At 41.7% G+C, this 21985-nt stretch overlaps 1 protein-coding gene across 3 annotated transcripts in view; it reads left to right on the forward strand.

Moving 5' to 3' along the window:
• Positions 1 to 21985, forward strand: part of sema3b (sema domain, immunoglobulin domain (Ig), short basic domain, secreted, (semaphorin) 3B) — a 70764-nt gene that overhangs the window by 42637 nt on the left and 6142 nt on the right. For all 3 annotated transcript variants that reach the window (XM_079273511.1, XM_079273512.1, XM_079273510.1), the window contains exons 2-14: positions 3448 to 4070; positions 5675 to 5832; positions 6899 to 6961; positions 15909 to 16028; positions 16524 to 16617; positions 16768 to 16887; positions 17012 to 17154; positions 17315 to 17429; positions 19137 to 19206; positions 19592 to 19736; positions 20923 to 21142; positions 21251 to 21342; positions 21490 to 21531. In XM_079273511.1, the coding sequence (XP_079129637.1) occupies positions 3896 to 4070; positions 5675 to 5832; positions 6899 to 6961; positions 15909 to 16028; positions 16524 to 16617; positions 16768 to 16887; positions 17012 to 17154; positions 17315 to 17429; positions 19137 to 19206; positions 19592 to 19736; positions 20923 to 21142; positions 21251 to 21342; positions 21490 to 21531 (1557 nt within the window). In that variant the 5' untranslated portion in view covers positions 3448 to 3895. The remainder of the gene's footprint in view (positions 1 to 3447; positions 4071 to 5674; positions 5833 to 6898; positions 6962 to 15908; positions 16029 to 16523; positions 16618 to 16767; positions 16888 to 17011; positions 17155 to 17314; positions 17430 to 19136; positions 19207 to 19591; positions 19737 to 20922; positions 21143 to 21250; positions 21343 to 21489; positions 21532 to 21985) is intronic.

Genomic DNA, 21985 nt, shown 5'->3' on the forward strand with positions numbered 1-21985 from the left:
ACACCACCTCTCGCCTCGCTCATGTTCTCCTCCCTCCCTCCCTCCCTCCATCGTATTCTCTTTTTCCGTGGGACAGAGCTGAAGTGGTGTAACATATATTGCTCTGTCCCTTCTACTTACATTGTCAACCTCTTGCTTCCACCATCTCTTACTCGCCCTCGATCCTTCTACCTTGCTTTCTTCTTCACTCCCCTACAGTACTTCCTTTTTAAATTCCTAATATTCCTAATTTACTCTCTCACACTTTTCTTTCTCCACTTGTCTCTTCCTTCCCACCTTTTTCTCTCCAATGCCTTGTCATTTCTTTGCTGTCCCCTCTTCTCCCCCTTTTGTGTTTTTTCTACTGTCTCACATCACTCCAATTACCTCTTCTTCGCTCTCATTTCACCTTTCTCGCTTCCTCCTGTTTCTACCAAGTGCTCTTCATATTGCTTCTTGACCTCCAATAATTCCTTTTGTATCTCCCTCTGTCGGTTCCTTAGACCCTTGGTGTCTCTTACTCTCGTCATCTCTTCTTCTCTAACCTGTGGTAGTGAAGGGCTACAGGTTAAACTGCTGATAAACGTTCATTCATTACCTTGTGCTGTACTGTAGGCCTGCACTAATCTAACCTCACTCTGAAAAGTCTGTCTTACCCTGGAGGCGAGCTGCTTTGTCTGCCTGTGTCTATTTAGGCTGTTTTTGACAGGATGGCTTGTCCCCCCCCCTTTTCTCGCTCTTAAAAATCTCTCTCTCTCCTTTTCTCTTTATTTTTAATCCACTCCCTCTTGGCATGCCACTGTTCCATGTCTATTGAAGCTGAACTGAATGCAAGTGTCAGTGGACCCAATGGCTTTTTTTATTAAGATGCATTATGTAGCACGCAAGGAGTTTGTGTGTGTTTGTGTTTGCAGATCTAAAGTGCTGAGAAGCAGGAGTTCGTACATGAGTATATATGTTCCCGCACATAATTGTGCATGTGTCCACTAAGGGCTCTGGGATGAGACAAGGATGTGCGAGACAATAATTCTCTCAACACATAATGGCAGATTTGGAAGACACACAGCTCGGGGAGACTCAGAGGAACAATAGGACCGGCCGTTCCTTTTATAGCAGCCGACGGGAGTGTAAGGGCTTCACTGCTGCCCCTGTCACTCCCAGGAACTGACGTAAAGTGTCTGTGCGTGTGTGTTTCTGTTTGTGTGTCACGGAGCTGCAGCTGACGAAAGCGCTGACGTCCTCTCCTTGAAATACTGCAGCGTCTATGCAGTGAAGAGACACACACACACACACAAACACAGACACAAATATTCTGCTACACACCTAAATTCAGCAGATCCAAACTTTAAAAGTATCCCAGACAATTCACACCTGCACATATCCTCTTTGTGCAGTTCTGAAACAGAAGGTTGTGTGTGCATTTGTCCATTCATGTGTGTGTGTGTTTACATACTGCAGGTTATGTGGGAGTTTATGTTCCTGCTCAGCTCTGTCCTGTTGTGTTGTGGCCTGAGAGCCGTGAGCTTATGAGAGCTCTCCTGTCTTCACGCCTCAATAGCTCCATTATTCATAAAACTCTGTGCCAATAGCCTTGACGGGTCTGTCGGTGTGTGTGTGTGTGTGTGTGTGTGTGTGTGTGTGCGTGTGTGTGTGTGCGTGTGACTGCAAATTGTGTGTATACTGCATCTTTCTGTATTTCAGTATGCACATGTGTGCTTAAAAGTGATCACCACAGCTTTCAGCAGTACTTGCGCCAGAATTTTAAAAAAAATCTTTAAAAAGCCTAAAATGAATGAGGTGAATTTTTTAAAATTCAGCGTGCTTTAAAGACGGTTGAGACGATGACGTGCGTCAAAGCTACACTTCACCCATCTTCATCCTAACCGACCAGGATGTCCATAAAACTTTAACTCTGGTCACCAAATTATCCATAGATATATTTAATATATATTTTGCTATAATGAAAATCTGCAGAGTCTTGAAGGATCCGCTTTGTACTTTGCGGTTATTCTTGTAAGACTACAAAGACTTCTCGTGTTACCTTAACCTAGAGGTCCACCACATCGCCAACTGAGTTGGGATAAGAGCAGCTGGTAGTCGGCGCACTCGGCTATGTTCTTTGTTCTTGAGTCTGGTCCATATATGGCTGCAAGGTTTGGAAATGTTCTCGGGGACAGTGGGCCTGTTTTGTCCACAAAGGCTTCCTTAGGCCATTTTGAAGCTTCTTATAAGCCATATAAAGAAAGTTAATAACTGTTATTCTATTCCAGATATTGCCCCAGTCATTGCAATCAGATCCAGTTGTCGGGTGGGGGAGAAGAAGCAAAGATTGAAAGTGAAAAGTGGGGGAAAGCAGACTGTCTGCCTGCTACTGACAGAGTGCCAACTGTGAGGTGTAATATAATAAAGGAGACTGTTTCTACTGAAAGGCTTTATTGTTACGGCCGACCGCATAGTCCAAAGTACTGAAAGAGAGGCGTGTGTGTGTGTGTGTGTCTGTCCAGTGCACACTTTTTACTACACAACATTCATGTACATGTAGGCTTGCAAACCAGTGACCTCATTCCTGCTCCTGCTGTGGTAGAGTTGTGGTTTGACACACTCAGAAGCGAGGCACAAAGTTATTGGGGATTTTTTCGGCAACAATAACAAATCTGTCACTCTAAGTCTGACTCCGAGTTCTCAAATTACTTCATAGAGATTATTTTTCTGTCCTCCGTGACAATGCTCAATTGACAAAAAGTCCGCACACACTCCGCAACAGAGAAACTGCACATTATAGAAGCCGTGTGTAAGGAAGGTTATAAAAGCCAACATTTTGAAGCTTTAAATAAGTTGTAATGTCATTGATCTACTACTGTTTAATTCAATATTGACACTAAATCTTATTACAAACAGTTGTTTTTTTTGCTTTGTGTTGCTGGACTCGCTCACAAGCAACTTTGTGTTGAGCACCAACGCTCTCGTGCATTCATACTGTACATCCATCCAACGTCACTGTTGGCTCATCGTGTCCTCAGCAATAAGGAGATCTCATCTGGTGACACCAGTGTGGCGGCAGAGAGAGCGAGGGAGGAAGAGAAAGAGGGGGAAGCCACTTTGAGTTGGCAGTGCCACAGACAGGAGGAGATTGCGCTTGGCTTGGCAGTGGACATGGCATATCTCTGTCACACACACACACACACAGTCTTCATCATCATGGTCAGTGTGTGTGTTTTGGATACTGTCCCTGGGTCTCTTTGTAATGTGAAGAGATTATAGTGTTGTTGCCATAATGGAGGCTGGCGCTAACACAGCCTGGCAGGGGCATCAATCTGACTCCGACTAAATATACCTCAGACGCCAATGCTCGTGTGCTAGTGTGTGTGTGTGTGTGTGTGTGTGTGTGCAGGGGCATCCCTGGCACATGCAAACGACTGCTGGTAGTGTCCATTTCTAAATCCTCTCCCTTTCTGTCTCTATTTTTAGGTCTCTATGCCCATGTGCGACGTTGTTGTCCCGTCTTGGAGGTGAGAGGTGAACTTGGTCGTCCTTCACAAGAGGAGCATCGAATCTACCAAGAGAGACTCTTTAGAGACAAGGAGGGCGTTATAAAGATTACGCTGAATATTAAGATCTTGAGAGGGAGCCAGGGAGAGAAAAAGCTCTGCTTATGCAAACACCAAGACAGAGACACTGTTTTGGGCTTAGAGAGCTGAGCTGAAACTGGACCGAAGCCCAAGCCAAGGCAGGTGAACTGCATTTAATACACGGACAAAAAAGGATTTGATTTTGCTCTATATCTGAACCAGACTCTAGCGGAATAAAATAATAAAACAAACATTGGGCATTAATGTTAAGAGGAATATAGGCTGAATACCACGATAAAGTCACTTCGCATTCTCAAACTTTGAAAGGAAAGAGTTTGCCCATCAAGATGATGACCATGATGATGATGACCGTGGCCATGATGGTCACCTGCAGCTCTCTTTTCCTGCTGGGTCTGGCCGCTGCCCATGCTTCCTCCGGCACCATAACCCTCACGTCCACTACATCTTCATCCTCCTCCTCCTCCCCCTCTTCCTCACCACGCATGAAGCTCTCATACAAAGGTAAGATGCAAAGCTTTGAGGAGGAAAGAAGGGGCATTTATCTTGTGTACTCTGGAGTTTTTGTCTTGCCTACTGCACATAATGTATACGTTATTGTGTGTGCAGTATGTGGACACACACACACACACTTTCTCATGCATCATGTGAGCTTCCGCAATATCCTTTCAAAGTAAACAGCCCTAATCAGCAGCCAGCTGTAATTTATGGCGAGTGTGATTAACAACCACACACAAACAAATACACGCACACACACACACACAGCTTAAACACACAATGGCGGGATTTTGTGTTTTATCTTGAGCATTGTAAGTTAGAAGAAGGCAGCTCAATGCCCCAAAAACAACCACATAAACCAGGGATGTGTTCCATCATTGAAAGCTGGCACTTGCAACCTGAAGGAACTCACCAAGGACATGAGGCTCGCTGAAGGCCGTCTGCCCAGCTGAGATATGTGCTCCCTTTAATTTAGGCTGTCAGGCTATTTTAGTTTTAGTAGACACAAGAAGGACTGAACGAGATCTTGGTGACCTCATGTATCACTGAAATTACTTTTGATTTAATTTAGCCGACAGGTAAGAAGAACGTAGTCACAGCAGCCCTCTGTTTGTTTATCCAGTAGAGTATCCAGTAATGTCTGACTGGTGAACGGTTTTGCTGTTATGCCTTTTGTGATAAGCTAGTAAAAGGTGAGGTGCAGCAGGTGTCTTCTTTGGGCCCCATGTTGTTATCGTCACAACATGTTGGAGCTGAATAATATACACATTTGCTAAAAATGGCACATAAACATAAAACAAGAGCAGTAGACCTAGAGTCCCTGATGTCATGCAGGCAGCTGTTGGGTGGCATCAGAGTCTTAATAAAAGTTGTAAATTACAACAATGGCAGACTAATAAAGCTCTTTTAAAGTCTGAGCAGAGAGGGCTTGTTGTTTTTTTTAGCTTCTGCTTTAAGCGCAGTCCAGCAGGGGAGGATGCAGTCCCTTTATTTCTTCAGCTTCTCAGGCAGAGAACACAGTTTTTTCCCATGACTTGGGGTAACTATTATAGCTTAAGTTTACAAATATAAGCTGGATTCTTGCCAGTTTGAAAACAGCAAGGACACTCGCTTTTTCCATTGAAACCAATAGTGTCATTACTGTCAGAGGAGTTTGTCCTACAAGTGACTGGACCTAGGAGACATCCAAGCTTAGGAGGAAATCTTCTTTATCAACCAGATGACTTGTTGCAGCCCCGCGGGCAATCAACTGATCTGAAGACTGATGATTTGAGGTTGTTTTGGTATTGCAACTTTGGTCACGACGTGTTTAGTCTTAGGACATTGTTCACTTTTACTTGTAACTTTTTTGAAGACTTACCCCAAAAAATGAGCACACGGATAACGGCCACAAATACATTTATGTTTACTATTGACAGCACGATACACATTTTGTTGTTAACTCACAACAGTCTGATGATGCTTCATACATTTTAGAACTCTGACTGGACTCTTGCATAGCTATCTCAGTTTTGATTGAAGGTGTCTGTTTCTGTATATATGGAAGTAACATGACCAATAAACAGACGCTGAACTGGAAGCGGTTGTCCTGTATATCTGTGCAATTCTAGAGTTGCAGCAGTTCCATGGAGTGCGGAGGTTCGAGCTGGAGCGTTCGTGCTGCTTCAGCGCTCTGCTGTTGGATGAAGAACGAGGCCGCCTCTTCGTTGGGGCCAAGAACTTCCTGCTGTCGCTATCACTAGACAACATCGCCAAGCAGGAGCACAAGGTTGGTCAGAACAAAAATCTGTTAGAAACAACAGTAATTCAGGACCTATTTTTGCTGGACAGAAGACTTGTCAAATCTGAACATGTAAAATTGTTACTGGCCCAAAGCAGAATAAAACCATAAAACATGTGAAAGGATGGAAGGTTTGGTGATTAATGACATAGCCATTACTTTGCTGAGGGTTTCATTTTTTGATTTATTCAACATTGTGTTAATGGACTACAATGTGTTTACAATTCTCATGAGCTTAGCTTGTTATGTCTCTAAAACATGGCAGTTATTACTTTACTTCTGCTTTGTGCTCTGACCATATCTGCCTCTTATCATAAAATGACTTTATTACTTTAGTTTGCGTTAACGACAAACTAGATAGAGGGGATTATATTGACATTGGATGGAAATCAGGAAGTGTTTTTTTATTTACAACCAGTGCCATAATGTCTGATTCCTAAGAATCATTTGTTACCGTTATCAAGCCACACATGCGTTATGGGTTTGTTTTCATGTGAACCTAAAGGCATGGAGGAAAGAGAGATATTTAACTGTGGACACTTTTTACCAATATGCTCCTTTTGAAAATGACTGAATCCTATTCTTGCACATATGTGACCAATCAAGTGAGCGGCTTCATGTCTAACAACAGAAGAAAGATAAATGTGGGATTGATAGAGAAAGGTAGAAAATCAAAGAGGTGGACAGAGATGAAAGGAGAGAATTTATACCAATGTACCATGTACGTACTTGCTGCGTTAGATGTGAAGCGTTAGATGTGAAGCCTCTGTTTGTTTGGGGTTTATGGGTGAGTTTGATTTATGACCTGGGTGTGAAGAGTAGCTGAAGCTGTTTTTCAATGAGGTGGGGTCATCCTTCTTTACAATGAGAAGGGAGGATGGGGAGGTGTCTCATTTGAATTGCTCCGGGGCATATTACTCTTAAAGGGAACAAACGTGTTGTTTTTAGTGTAAAAGTTGTATGTATTTTTATCAGAATGTATACATCAACCATCCAGATGATTAATTCATATTTCAGCTACAGAATCATCAGATCTTTGGCTGTTGTGTTTCAGATCTACTGGCCAGCTCCCGTTGACTGGAGGGAGGAGTGTAACTGGGCTGGCAAGGATATCACTGTGAGTCTCTTCACGCCAACTAAACTGTGTATTAGTGCCTTAGATATCATATACCGGGAAATAATAAGACCACGCTTATTGACCAAACTGACTGAATCCTAATCCATTCCATCCTTTTAAAAATCACTCACCAGCCGAAAGACATCCATTGCACACAGAGATGAATCAGAGGGCTGAGGATCTCCTCGTGGAGGACTGTGTGCTCCTTCCCAGCACAACACAATACTACCTTTTAATCCACTGGAGTCATGGGAGTCATCACAAGACAGAAACACCACGTTTAAACTGATAACATGTTATAATAGGTGCAACACTCCTTCTCTTGGACCTGCCCTGCAGTGAGGTCACACCCTCAACATCTGTTTGTTTTAAACCCTTTCTGACTGGCTTAGTGTCACACTCGGCATATCTCAAAGACATTTGTGTTTTCCACTGCAATATACACTTTAGCGCGCGTCCTGTGGCTTCATGCAGGAAACATATTTCTTAAATTTTGTTGTGATGTAGTAAGGAGGACCCAATCAGAGGACACTGACACTGAGATAACAGGTTTATTGTAATGTTAGTGCAGACGGAGAGGGGAGAAGGCTGGAGACGGCAGAGGTGGAATGGAGAGTGGCTTGTGGATAGTAGGACGGCAAGCAGCTAAACTGGCAAACAGGTCAACAGGAATCCTGGAGCACGGGAAACAAATGAGCATTAAGCCAGGTTACCAGAAGACGGGTAAAACTATTCACAAAGATTTCTAAGCAGAGACTTAAATGCAGCTTCCACAGACGTTGACACAACAATCTGGCACACAGAGGCAAACTGGGGACCAGGAAGACGCGGAAGAAGTGGGGAACACAAGGACAGACAAGTGAGAGACAGGGACGTGGACATGGGCGAGACAATTTTTAGTTAAAGAATTAGATAAACTCAGTTAGCTCAGGCTAGATTTTTGTGAAACCTGATTTCTTGGTCATGTATAAATATATGTTAGAGTTTGAATCAGAGTTGTAACATGAGAGCATACATCAGAAAGCGTAAGTATTGCTGTGACAGCAATACAAAGAGACATAAGGAACAATTGGAAGTGATGCTTTTGTGAAGAATCTACTTAAAATTCTGAGTTAAACTCAAATTGGCGCTGGCTTCTAGAGGTCTACAGTATGTCTCCTCTACGTTATGTTGAACAGTTAAAAAGAGGAGCATCTTAAAGCAATAATACACTTAAAGCACAGTAATTAAGACATGGTTCCAAAATAAGGCTGGAGGCGCGGGACAACTCTGTTAATTGACTCACTGCATGTAAACACGTGTTAGGTTGCAGTGTGGCTTTAACTGTTATTTTACAATGAAGGCATGATTGAGGTTGAAACACTCGTTTTTCAGGAAAAACGATATTTAAGGAATCGTACGGTTGAAAATGTGTCACAAGATCAGAATTTTGAAAAATGCTAAACATCAACGTATGTATAAAAATTCACATGGTTTTCTGTGTGCTTGCAAGTGAGTGTCCATGGCACCTGACTGACAGCACGTACGACTCCTACATGTTGCTAGGATTGAACTCATGACCCAATGTGATGCTCCCAAAACTGCTTGACCAAACATAGGCCACCCTGCTACTTCAATCTTTTATTGGCTCCAAAAAAAAGAAAAATCAAGATTTTCTATTTTGATCGACAGAAGACACATTTAGTTTCCAAGAATATGTCGAGTAAATACCGTATGTGATGATTATGTGTCTTTAAATGTGATGTGTGTGGATGGAGGCCTGGGCAGAGCAGGCTCGGCTTCACTGACCGACATGTAGAGGCCACCAAGAGCCCATAGACCACCCAGGATTACATCACACACAATTAGCCAACTCATATAGTTTGTGTGCGTGCGTAGGTGTGTGCATGTGTGTGTAAAACAGTAACTTCCCATCAATACTTCCTGAAATGCCACAAATCTGCCCATATATATACAGTATTCTTATGTTTAACAGAGTGTGTGTGCGTTTGTTCATGTATGTTAAAGTATCCGACGTGTGTGTGTCTTTCTATGTGTGTGTAGAACAAACCCTTCATCAGTGTGATTACACAGCTGTAGCACACATACAACGAGCTCCATTCATTCAAAACCAGAGGCTCCAGTTTCACCTGAGCATGGAATCTGTCTGAGTGTGTGTGTGCACGTTCAGGTTTCTGTGTGTGTGTGTGTGTTTGAAAGAGAGAGCAACGGAGGAGACGGGAGGAGAGTGATGGAGAGAATTAGTTATATTGCTCCAGAGGAAGAAGGGAAGGAGAGGTGGAAGGAGAAAGAGATAAGCAAATAACAGAAAAAAAGTGGGGATTTTGAAGACAAATATTGCATTGAAAGGAGCTTTCCCCTGGTCAGTTGTTATTCCTGCTTTTCTGGCCTCTGAAATGTTATTTTTATCCTTTGTTTAACACACTCACCCGTGTATTCCTTTTGACTCTTGGTATCTTTGTGAACATTCACCCACACACTGAGAGCTGACCTGACCTCACACCGTTGACCCTAATTACAGGGAAGTGTTTCTCTGTGGCCTCTCTCTCTCTCTCTCTCTCTCTCTCTCTCTCTCTCTCTCTCTCTCTCTCTCTCTCTCTCTCTCTCTCTCTCTCTCTCTCTCTCTCTCTTAGTCCTCCTCTCTGCATGCTCTCTCTCTTAGTCCTCCTCTCTGCATGCTCTCTCTGTATTTCATGTTAGTTGTTCTCCAGGAACCAGAAGTTTCTGATGTTATTTACAACCCTCTTAGTCCTCCCATCGTCTCGATGCACTTGTTCGAGAAATGGTTTTCATTAGCAGTTTCACTGTTGGATCAGACTTTTTTTTACACTTTTTACACTGTAATGCTAGGTTCTCAGGTGGGAAGCCAGTGATAGATCAGATCCTTGTCACTGATTCGTGATTCGTACTAAGCCTGATATTCAGACTAAATTGCCATTTTGTTTCACATCATTCATTCACTGAACAAATGTGAGATGTGGACGACGATTCAGAGGTCTGGAACCGTAGTAACAGTATGGTGGTGGATAGCATGGACTTCCTGTGCTCTGTGCCTTCCCTTTTCTCTCAGAACACTTATTTTACCAACTTACTCAGCTTAATTGCTGCCATTTGGTTTAGACTGCAATGCAAACAATTCACTGTTTTGAAAACCAACGTTATGCAAACGAGTGCTTAAGAAACAAAGGTTCTTCCCCCAACTAGTGCTTGGTAACCTCACAGTGATAACATGAAGTCACTTCACCTGACCAAGAAATAATTCAGCTCTTTACCCCCCCCCCCGCATAGAACTACAGCTTGTCATTTAAACTTTTTTCCGTGGATTAAACTAGTTATTTTTTTAATAAGTGGACTGAGTTATCCTCTATTTCTTACCCCTAGCTGTTTTCAGTCGTTATGCTGTTTAAGTGTCTCCTGGTTGTAACGTTATTTATAACGGATATTTGCACGAAAAATGTCAATCCGTTACTTCAAAAGTCGGAAAGGTTTGCTGTGTTCATATACAGCGCAGTATATGTGTGTGTTTGTTTTGTATTACATAAATTCCAACTAATTAACTACAATTTCAAGCTACCTCAAAAACGAGTTTTCCAGCACAGTACACACGATCACGGTAGCGCAACAAAATACACACAAGGCATGTGATGGCCTTAAGAATGTACCCACATTAAGTAACAACACTTCTTCACTCACATACACACACACACACACACACACACACACCCCTAAACCACAGAAAAAAGCCACCTAACATGCACACAGACACACGAACACAAACATAGACACATGCACATAAACACAGTCAGACAGGAGCAGTAAACAGTTGACTGTTCACCGAGACATTTAGTCTGACTCAGCACTCTGACTGTAGAGTTGGAGCCATATTTAAAGCAAAAAAAGTGATGGATTGTGTTTACGCTGTCATGTTAGCACCAATTAAAAGAAGATCACCAGTTAAAATCCATTGACCCACTGGGAAACTGTGGAAAAGGAGGTTGATGTTGAGGTTGAGCGATGGCGTGTACTCGCAACCTCAAACTATCCTCACCACAAAGATAACAACAGCATTGGTCGTTTGTTTGAAGGGATGCAATAACTAATGCTTACACGTTTATTTTCCTGCAAGTAGTCTTTTCTTGAAAGCAGAAGGACTTTCATATAATGACACTGTCAGCATATTGCGTGTGTTTCCTGTCCTCCACAAACAGTCAACAGAGTTGGTTACTTTTTCTGTAATTATGCAGGTGATTCTTAGCTGAATACGTTCTGTTGCCTACCTTGAAAACAGGACCAATCTACAGTCGTGCCAGTGGCTCCATGATGGCTGAACGTAGGCACAGCGGTGCTTTGAGCTAAATAAAAAACATCAACATGCTGATATTTAGCTGGTATCATTTTTACCATGTTTCACCAACTTAGTTTGGTGTGTTAGCATGCTAAGAGTTCCTTATTAGCACTAAAGACAAAATAAAATTGACCTGATTATTGCGCTAAATGACATGTTAAAGGGCCAAACAAACAGGATGTCTTAACAAATTTCATAGTAATCCCTCCAATAGTTTTTTACACACTTCATTCAAAACCATAAATGTCAAACTTATGGTAGTGCAGAAAAGTCAGAGGAATACAAAGTCATTACGATGTTTCCTAAGGGGACCAGCTGTCTGTACAAGCTGTCGTGTCTATCCACCCAATAGTTGCTGAGATATGTCTGTCTCGACTAACGCAGCCAAAGAACCAACCAACATTGCCATCCACAGAGTCACGCCGTTGGCATCGCGTTTGCAAAATACTCACTTTTGTTGTTTTGGGAGGCACGAACAAAATACCTATATTTAGACATTTAGGTATTAGGACCTGAAGTGCCCTGAAGCAAGGGCGTTAACCCGTAACTATTGGGTGAAGCAGCTTAGTGGCCACCAATGTGTGAATGTGAAGCAGCCTTCTCCTCAAAACCACTGATTATTTGACTTTCACTGTGTAGAATTATTGAGTTGATCACTGTAGAACATCACTGTGTGGGGATTCACTTTACACACTGAAACAATTGAGCATTTCCATCCAACTAATCGGAAAAAAAAGGAAATCATGCCCCGCCTCGATGTGTTCCTTAGTGATATTCTTACAGCTGAACAGATTGTTGAAGGTCAGAGTGCAGAAATCATTCTGCCGAAGGAGAAATACGTCAGACAAACAACGCTGTTGTACATTGTCCTGTTCAGCAGAAGCAGTCAAAGGCATTCCTGGGATATTACACAGTGCTGTGTTGTGTATCTAATGGCTGTCTACTGTGCGCCATCGGCCCATGTGTTCAGTCAAAGGCTCTGAGCCATTAACTTTATTAAAGTTTGCTACACTACTGGCACTCTCTGCTCTCAGACACAATCAAAACAGAGGAAGAAAAAATAAACCTGTAGCTCTGTTTCTATCAAATCTTTCATAATAATGCACCGAAACAGCTGAAAATGTGCGTTAGATGGGTTGAAAAAGATCAGTGCCAGATAAATGGGAAAATATGAAGGATGTTTTTAAATGTCCACAGATTTTACCCAAATTAGCTGTGTAAAGATTATGATGAATAATATCTAACAATGTAACTAATTAGGTGCTAATATATTAAAGAAACAACGCTTGTGATATTAGTGTGGTGGAAAGAAAATACCTCCGACATCCAATTTTAAGGGTCAAGAAAAATCATCGCAATATTGAAATAAACTGCAGTTTTCTTTTGACTTTATAAATCAATAGGCTATGTAATGCTCGAATGAAAACCTCGTTAATGTGAGACAGACAGAGGTGGAAAGGGGAAGCAGATAACGGCCAAAATAATAAATAGATAGATCGGGTTAATCATTTCTAGAATGGAGAGGATGAAGAGAGAAAAGGAAAAAAGACATCCACCGATGAACAATGCAGCTTTACAATACATGAAGGCAAAGACCCAGAGCTCTGGCCGCAGTGCGGTCACAGCCTGCATTTTGCTCACCGTTTTAACTAATGAGTCAGTGATGGGTCAAAGGTTAGCCAGTGAACCCTTTCACACCCACACACACTGAGGAAATGTCATGGCTGGCATAATTCACCTCCCTTGTCCTCCTCCTTCCTTTCTGATCTTTTCAAGTTCTTTCAAGCGTCTTCTCTATTCTTACCTTTTTTTCCCCTCCTGCTCTCTTTCTCTTTTGTCACATCAAAGAATTGACTTTGTCAAACTACTGCTCCGCTGACTCCTTCACCTTCCTCGGCCCTCCGACACACACACAAACACGCTAAGGGCTTGAACTACAATGGGAGTTCGATTAAGCAGGAGGAGGTCTTGCTTCAGATACACACAGTGGGAATCATGGGAAAAAAAGGTTGATTGAAACGTGGCACGAGGACGTTTCTTTGGAGGACCACGGGTGTTTGGAAGCTGTTGGTGTGTGCATGTTCATTCATTGTGTTGATATCCATGTCAGCCTAAGGGCAGAGGCAAAAGTGTGTGTGCCTCTTTCTTTCAGGAAACAGAGGTCTCCTGTGTTTGTCAACAGCTTAATCGGCCTTTCGATTGGTTGAACACCTTCACATGTGCACACTAACACGGAAGCATGCATGCAATCACACACCACCACTCAGACTCTAACCCCCTACTGGTTTTCAAAGGCTGAAAAGCAGGCCTTTGTTCTAAACCACTGAGGTGAGTGTGTGTGTGTGTGTGTGTGTGTGTGTGTGTGTGTTTCAGGCCTAATGAGCCACAATTCCGCTTGCCCCTGCTTTCACAACCTAGCCTGTCTGTCTGTCTGTCACCCTCGGGTGACATTAGAGACTGAACAGACGGATAAAGAAAGACGTTTGATTAAAGAGGAGAGTAAATGTGTAGATAACAGAGAGATGGAGAAACACTCAATCAACCTCCATTCATTCATAGTAAATGTTATCGTCAAGGAAATTTGGTTTTGCAACTATGCATTAAACACACAGATCACAAAAGCACACAAGTGATGACAAAAACTTGATGCAACTTCTATAATGCAAAATTGCCATATATTATAAAAATGCAAATATTAAGAAAATATTTAGAGAAGCCAAAACAGTTCTCCCATCTCCCAAATGTACTTGGATTGAAAAAAATAAATCAACATGAAGATCAACAAATTAAATAATGGAAGAATCTGCAGACTTTGTACACAGGGCGGTTGTTGACGGTCAGATTCATGTCTTTATGAACCTCTTCTCCAGTGGGTCCCCGGGGTCCAACAGTGTCTGTAACTTGATCTACAGACAGATGTTGCAATGGCCTGTCTGGAGAATAGTGGACAGAAGACAAAAGGAGGGATTAGACGTGACAGCCAGCAAGTGTTTACGGCAAAATATTATTTAGTAGAATAAGGAAATTAACTTGTTTTGCAATTCCGACACAGATGTTTGAAAAGCATCATATTAGCTCATCATGTGTTACCGAGCCCTGGGACTGAAGACCACTGATACTTATGATGGTAATCCTGATAATCATAGTATGCATCTTCTCTTCTCGTAAAGGGTAAAAACAGGCCGATCTCCTCTTTGCCTTGTGTAAGGATCAGTGCTATGGCCAGAAAAGGAATGTTACCATCCAGTGTGTTCGTGTACAGTAAATCAATTTCTCCAGCTGTCTCCTGAGATCCAGCTGACTGTAACCTGACTCCCAGATGGACAGATGTGACTGTGGGTCAATAACCTGCTGTCTAGATAAGAAGAGGAGGGAGCAGACAGAAATGAGGACACTGAAAATTCATGATATGAAGGAGAATAGAGGAGGAAATAAAACTATTCAACAATAGGATACATTCAGAGTTCTGCATCATGCTTGACATTTATTTCACACATTTATTGACACGTCTTCAGCTAATCAGCTGGTGGCTGTAGCGTTTAGTATGCAGCTGTAAGACAAGAAAGTGCATCACCCAAAAATGTAACACTAGTTCTTTCATAACAACATACTTGCTTTAAGTTTCTTTTATTGTTCGTCTTCACTTTCTGAGGAATAAAATAGGTATATATATATATATATATATATATATATATATATATATATATATATATATATATATATATATATATATATATATATATATAAGTACAAGAGTATATTTTGCTTTATTATCCGCTTTTTACAACAGAACACTTTCCATGCCATTTTAACCAACCTATCAAGAATTTCATCAAATGCTGGTCACATCCTAGCTTATCCACTGATATACACATTTGAAATCATAACTGTACCAACATTTGGATTTTTACATCATAAGGTGTCTGATTCATTCGCCCATATAAACTATAATAGTAGAATATATTCTACAAGCCACTGAGCTAAACAGGAAGCTTTCCTCTTTCCATTTGTCTTCTTGTCCCATCTGTTGGTCATGAAAGCAATCTCGTGTTTCACACCCACTGCGATGCACAAAATGTCCACGTGTTTCATGAAATCCATACTGTGTAAGTTAACCAGCAACATATATATTGAGTAGCTCACAGTTTCAGGCAGGTATTATACTTTTTGTGTGTGTTCATATGGAGGTTCGTATGAGTAGACACACACACACACACACACACACACACACACACATTGTAGGCATGTGTGTTGTACAGCCAGGACACAAAGGCTGTCACAACAGTGTGTTGGGGACTAGACAGTGTTGTCACAGGCAGACAGGGTGAGAGGAGCTATGTGAGGAATGTACATCACTAAACCTAAAAAAAATAAGAGTCCCGAGTTTTGTTCGTTGATCTTGCATTTACAGTGTTAACAGTCATGGTAACTTGTTTTTACACTTTTAAATTGAGCTGTAGATAACTGGAAGTTACACTTTGTTGGTATTTTTCCAGAAATTTCTTCTTTTGTTTTGTTTTAGTGACCTGAATTTAATTCCTGCAAGTGTTTAAAGCCCCCAAAGCAGCTTAAACTAAAACTGTGTTTCTGTGTGTGTTTCAGTCCGACTGTGTGAACTATGTGAAGATTGTGCACCACTTTAACCGCACCCACCTGTACGCCTGTGGCACCGGGGCCTTCCATCCCACCTGCGCCTTCGTGGAGGTGGGACACAGGATGGAGGTGAGGAATACACAAAACATAACCAACACACTGAACAGTATTCCAGTTGTTATTGTTCCTTGTTTAACTACATCATAAGATCGAGTCAACAGAGACAATATCTCAAGCATTTGCTTTGCCTGAATCGCCTCAGCCCTCAGCCAACCTTCACTATCACTATGAGTGAGAACATAATCCAAATTCAACTGTATAAAGAGATGAATGTTGACATCCGAGATCTAGGAGTTGCTCATGCTTGGAAAGCGTAGCATAACACGATTGACTCAAGCAAGCTGCAATCTGGATGTTAAAGAAAAGGTGAATCATGGCGAAGAGTGCAGAAGAATCCATCAAGCTTAGCTCAAGTTCCCGGTTTCAAATTTGTTTCGAGTCCCTCAAACTGCTAAAATCTCAAACCTGATATCTCAACCCCAAAACGATTCTGACAAATGGAAGTAAAACGTATGTGTAATCACACTTGTAAAGCCAATCCTCCCTGTCCTCTCTTTCCATCAGGACCACGTGTTCAGGATTGACCCCTCCAAGGTGGAGGACGGGAAAGGGAAGAGTCCGTATGATCCTCGCCACAATGCTGCATCCGTTCTCGTCGGTAACTAAACCCGTGCACGTTAATATGCGCCGATTATCCATTTACTAGAATATCTTTTGACTTAAATTGGTTTGAAATATGTAATAGTTGTGATCATTTCCATGCCATACTTTTTGCTGATTTTGATGGATGATTCATCCCGTCTCCTAGGTGATGAGCTATATGCAGGCGTGGCCACAGACTTAATGGGACGGGACTTCACCATCTTCAGAAGCCTGGGGAAACGCCCCTCCATCCGCACTGAACAGCATGACTCACGCTGGCTCAATGGTCCGTGTGTTTATGCGTCAGCTTCTATTTTTCAGTTTAGTTCATTTTACAACATAACTAACTTCAGTCTGGTCACAACTTGTTTGAGAAACTGACATTGTTTATCTCTGTTTCGCTCTACCAGAACCAAAGTTTATTGGTTCCTTTTGGGTCCCAGAAAGTGAAAACCCTGATGACGACAAGGTATTTTTCTTCTTCCGCGAGACGGCGGTTGAGGCCCAGGGGTTGGGAAAGTCCACCTACTCCCGCATTGGACAGCTCTGCAGGGTGAGAGATTGTTTCATCAACCAAGTCCAGTAAAACACACCAGTCTGAACCAGGCCCGCTCAACCTAGCTACAGATTCTGTAACAAAATGAGGTCATATTCTGTTAAAACAATTACCATATCCTGTTAAAGATATTTTGATTGTTTTGTCTTGAAATCAGAATGACATGGGCGGTCAGCGAAGTCTGGTGAACAAGTGGACGACATTCCTCAAGACCCGTCTGATCTGCTCGGTGCCGGGAGCCGACGGCAGCGACACATACTTTGATGAGCTGCGTGAGTTCACACAGACGGACTTTCTACCGTATCAACTTGTTTATGACTACAATGACGTTGAACAAAGCATGATGTCATAGTAATTGATGTTTGAAGTGAAGGCCCTGCATGCTCAAGTAAAAGTCATCATAAGTGCCTCTTTGGGATTGAAGAAAGTACACTTTTGAGTATGAACTCACATCAACTCCAGTAACAAAGTTGTTAAACTCTACATTTCTATTTTGTGTCCCCATTATCCATCCAAAACATTATACATTAAGATAAAGATGTAGTTTTCATAAGTTAGAAAAAGTTAAACAAAGAGTTTAAATTTGGGCTGATTTTCCAACCTAGCTCTCCGTTGAGTTTTTACCCAGAGGCATCTTCTGTGGGTGCAAAGGGAGAGAAAGTCGAAGAAAGCATAATAAATTAAACAGGATTTCTGACCTCAATTGTGGATTATCATGCTGCCCCACATTCCTGCAGACTTTGAGAAAGCATGAGCTTGAGATTCACTGGTAATAGATTCTGGCCTGATCCAAAGCCAATGTTTTTGCTCTGAGTTCAGAGAAAGTTGCAGACTCATCTCTTTTGAGTCTTCGTGTAACGAACGGCAATGATATGTTTTCATTAGAAAAGATCCAGAAGCCAGGCTGTATTTCTAAAACATAGATTGTTGGCAGAGGAAATATTTTGCGCTAAACCCGACAAGCAATTGTCCAATCATAGCTTAGCAACTGTAATAGGAGGGTCAGGTTCATCAGGCTCTGGATTTGTAGACCTTTGTTTTTGTTTTGAGGCTTTGAAGAGAGCTTCAGTTCCTCATCGGAAATATTAACCACATAAAAGAAGGCCAACCTAAAAAATTCTCAGTTTCAGTGTAAGCTATATTTAAATATTTTCAAGCTGGGATTTTCAAGCGTTTTTCTGCAGGGCTTGGTAAAATATCATTTTGACACCAAAACAAAACATACTTTGACTAAAATTAGAAAGTTTGTATTTGAATATGTAAGGAACGGCAATGAGAAGCTAGAGAATGATATAAAACATCTCGTAAAGACAAACACCAAACCTCCAGTCATGTGGTTTCCACAGCAGCTGCAGCAGTTTCAGCTCTCAAGGTGTTCTTGATTTTTCTCTCTGAACATATCTGTGGGCCATAATACGATACGTCTTTGTGCTTATCTCGTGACGCAGTGAAAGGTGAAATAAGTGGAAGAATTTGTCCTAACCCTTAAGGCTAAGTCCGTCCATCACATCCCCTCATGTGAACAATGAGTCCCTTATCTCTTGACCAAGAGTGTTTTCACCCTACCTGAGGCCACATATTATTAAGAAAGGACCTCCCTGGATAAATATCTGAACCTGTTGAAATTGTCCGACTGTATCTCTACACCACATAACTTTTTAATAGTACACTACTAGTGGGAGCAGTAGACTTTTTTTAACAGCGGTATTTCATGACTCATGTGCCAGGTATTTGAGATCCATCTCGTTTGTGACCGACCCCGACCTGTAAAATAATGTTTTAATCAGACTCAATCTTGATAAAATAATGTTTAAAACACTGCTCGAGGCTGTAGTGGATTTTGGTCCATGTTATGACTGAGATATTGGTGAAACGTCTCTTTAAAGTAATTGCCATAGGGCTTTGCTTATCTTTCTCTCAACCTTTGACCTCTAGACTACCACCACCTGACCTGAGTGTGTGTGTGTGTGTGTCCTCAGGCGACGTCTTCCTGCTGCAGACAAGGGACAGAAAGAACCCTTTGGTCTACACAGTCTTCTCTACTTCCAGGTCAGAGTCCATTCATATTGTGTGTGTTTGTGCAAAAGAGAGAAAAAGGAGAAGAAGACAAGTGTGTGTGTGTGTGTGTGTGTTTTCAAGACTTGTGGGGACATAAGTCTGTTTATACAGTCACACTGTGGGGACTCGCCATGGGGACAAGATCTACGTCCGAGTAACGTAAATCATTGAATTGTAGGATGAAGAATTGGTTTAAGGGTTAGGCAAGGTTAGGTTAGGTTTAGGTTAAGGAAAGATTAAGGATTAGGATGGTAGCGGTTCAGGTAAGTCTCCAGTTATTTAATGAATTCAATGTAATGTCCCCAAAAATCATGAAAACCCGACTGTTTGTGTGTGTTTGGATGTTTCTAACCCAGCTCCTCCTGTTCCCCAGTAGCAGTGTATTTAAAGGCTCAGCTGTGTGTCTCTACTCCATGAATGACATCCGGAGGGCCTTCCTGGGGCCCTTCGCTCACAAAGAGGGGCCCAACTACCAGTGGGTCCCCTTCCAGGGAAAAGTCCCCTATCCACGCCCAGGAATGGTATGCCGATAACTTCTCCCTAGTTTCTAATATTTCCATTTCGGGCACTGAACTGTAAAATATAAAGTCGTGTCAATATCAATTCATTAATCTCATGTAATATCCTTGTGATATAAGTCTTAGCGACACTTCATACTGAGACGAAGACCTAATTTCATCCAAAAGCTCTTCAGAGTCCTTTCAATTAACATGTGCTTATTAGGGCTCTTACATTCTTCTAAGCACGAGAGCATAGCGTCAGCAGGATTTGTTATGCAAAGCCTTAGCTGTTACTGCCACAGCAGAACAATCCCCATTGTATGGCTGCAGAATAGTAATTGTATTGGGCCTTCAGTAAACCCTCTCTCACGCCATCATCACCTCACTGGGTTGGAAAATTAGCGGAAAGAATCAAATTAAAAGAAACAGACCACCTTTCAAGAAAATTAAGCAAAACTGCATAGAAAGTAGATTCAGAGTTCAGAGTTTACGAATTAGATCAAAGCATTTTCCACTTTATTTACCAATTGTATCTCCTGTGCAGACCATGAAAAAGTGTGAAAACTGCACGACGCTACAGTATAGGTTCGTAAAGCTTAGGTATCTGGAATTAAAGTCTAAGACAAACATTTTAATGAGAGAGGGAGGCTGGACTCTGAGCTGGAGACAATCTCTCACTGTCACTGTGACCTGGTCGACGGTAACTTTGAGAAGTCAGACATTTATACCAGTTTAAATACAGAACAATCACAAAACAGATCGAAAATAGTATGAGTCACTGTGGAACGTTTGAGTCCAAATAAGGCAAAACGTTTCTGAGCACCCACAGTAAGTCCTATTCTGCAGAGCTGTAATAAACCCCAAACAATAGAAGTGGGTTGGCTGTATTATTGGAATATTTTGAATTGCCGGTTAGAGTACAATCCATTTATGAATACAAAATGTGCATGCTCATACATTCCCAGGATAATATTTGAAAGCAAAATGGTCAGTTTTGATGATTTTCAGGATTTCGTTTTTTTTTATATTTCAAATGTACTTGCACCATTTTGCATTCCTTTTGAAGTTCAGAACATTGTGTACCACGATGGAACCAAAAATACACTTGCAAAATAACAGGAAAAAAATAATTATATACATTTTTGTGCTGTATCTCATTTGTGTTTGTCTGCAATAATTCCAACTTTCTTTTATTGCCCTCCAATAGTGTCCCAGCAAGACATTCGGCAGTTTTGAGTCCACAAAGGGTTTCCCAGATGATGTGATCCAGTTTGCTCGTCACCACCCTCTGATGTACAATCCGGTGTACCCGATGAGCAGACGGCCCGTCTTCGTCAGAACTAACGTGGACTACAGCTTCACACAGATTGCTGTGGACAGAGTCAACGCTGCCGATGGACAATATGATGTCATGTTTATTGGCACAGGTGAATCACTTGTTTTCAGTTCTAACTTATAGCTTTATATTTAAACATGAAAATAAAGATAGTATGTGTTACGATGTGTGACTCGATGGACTGCATCTCTTATTTCAGACAAAGGGACAGTACTAAAGGTAATCAATGTCCCCAAGGAGAGCTGGAACAACATGGAAGAGCTCCTACTGGAAGAGCTGGAGGTCTTCAAAGTGAGAAAACTATGATAAAGCTAATGTATTGTAGATACAAGCACTTATGTAATGGTTGTATATTGAGAGACAATGCTGATGCATCTTAAATGCCTTTTTTAACAATGCAAATGTATTAATTTATTTGATGTGTTGACTGCTCTAAAGGATGCCTCGTCTATCATCAACATGCAGATCTCCTCAAAGCGGGTATGTTTACTTTCAACTTCAAATCATTGACAAAAATATGGAACATTGTGGCTCCTTTTGCGTGAAAGAATATTGGTCTTTTTATCACTAAGGTGGAAACCAAGGAAGGCAGTTTTACCATCTCAGGCAGCACTTAGAAGTAGGGATGCTGTGGAGCCCGTACGGAATGGGCTCAGCATAGCACAGCCATCAACAGTTAGCAGGAGAAAGCTGGTTGTAGAGGAGATTCAGAAGCAAGAAGAAGCCGATAGATGTGCAAGAGCGGTCTTGTAGGCAAAGTGGGTTGAATGGATGAGTTGGGAAGGTGTGGAAAAAGATACTCAGGATCAGCTTCCCTTCAGCATATTATATCAGGGTGTAGAACAAAACTGTCTCAAAGCCGATACACTTGGAGGTATAAGCAAGGGCTGAAGTGTTTCGCAGCAGCCACTGAGTGTGCTTCTGTCCTTTGCTT

The sequence above is a fragment of the Melanostigma gelatinosum genome (genome assembly GCF_949748355.1).
Source record: "Melanostigma gelatinosum genome assembly, chromosome: 8".
NCBI lineage: Eukaryota > Metazoa > Chordata > Actinopteri > Perciformes > Zoarcidae > Melanostigma > Melanostigma gelatinosum.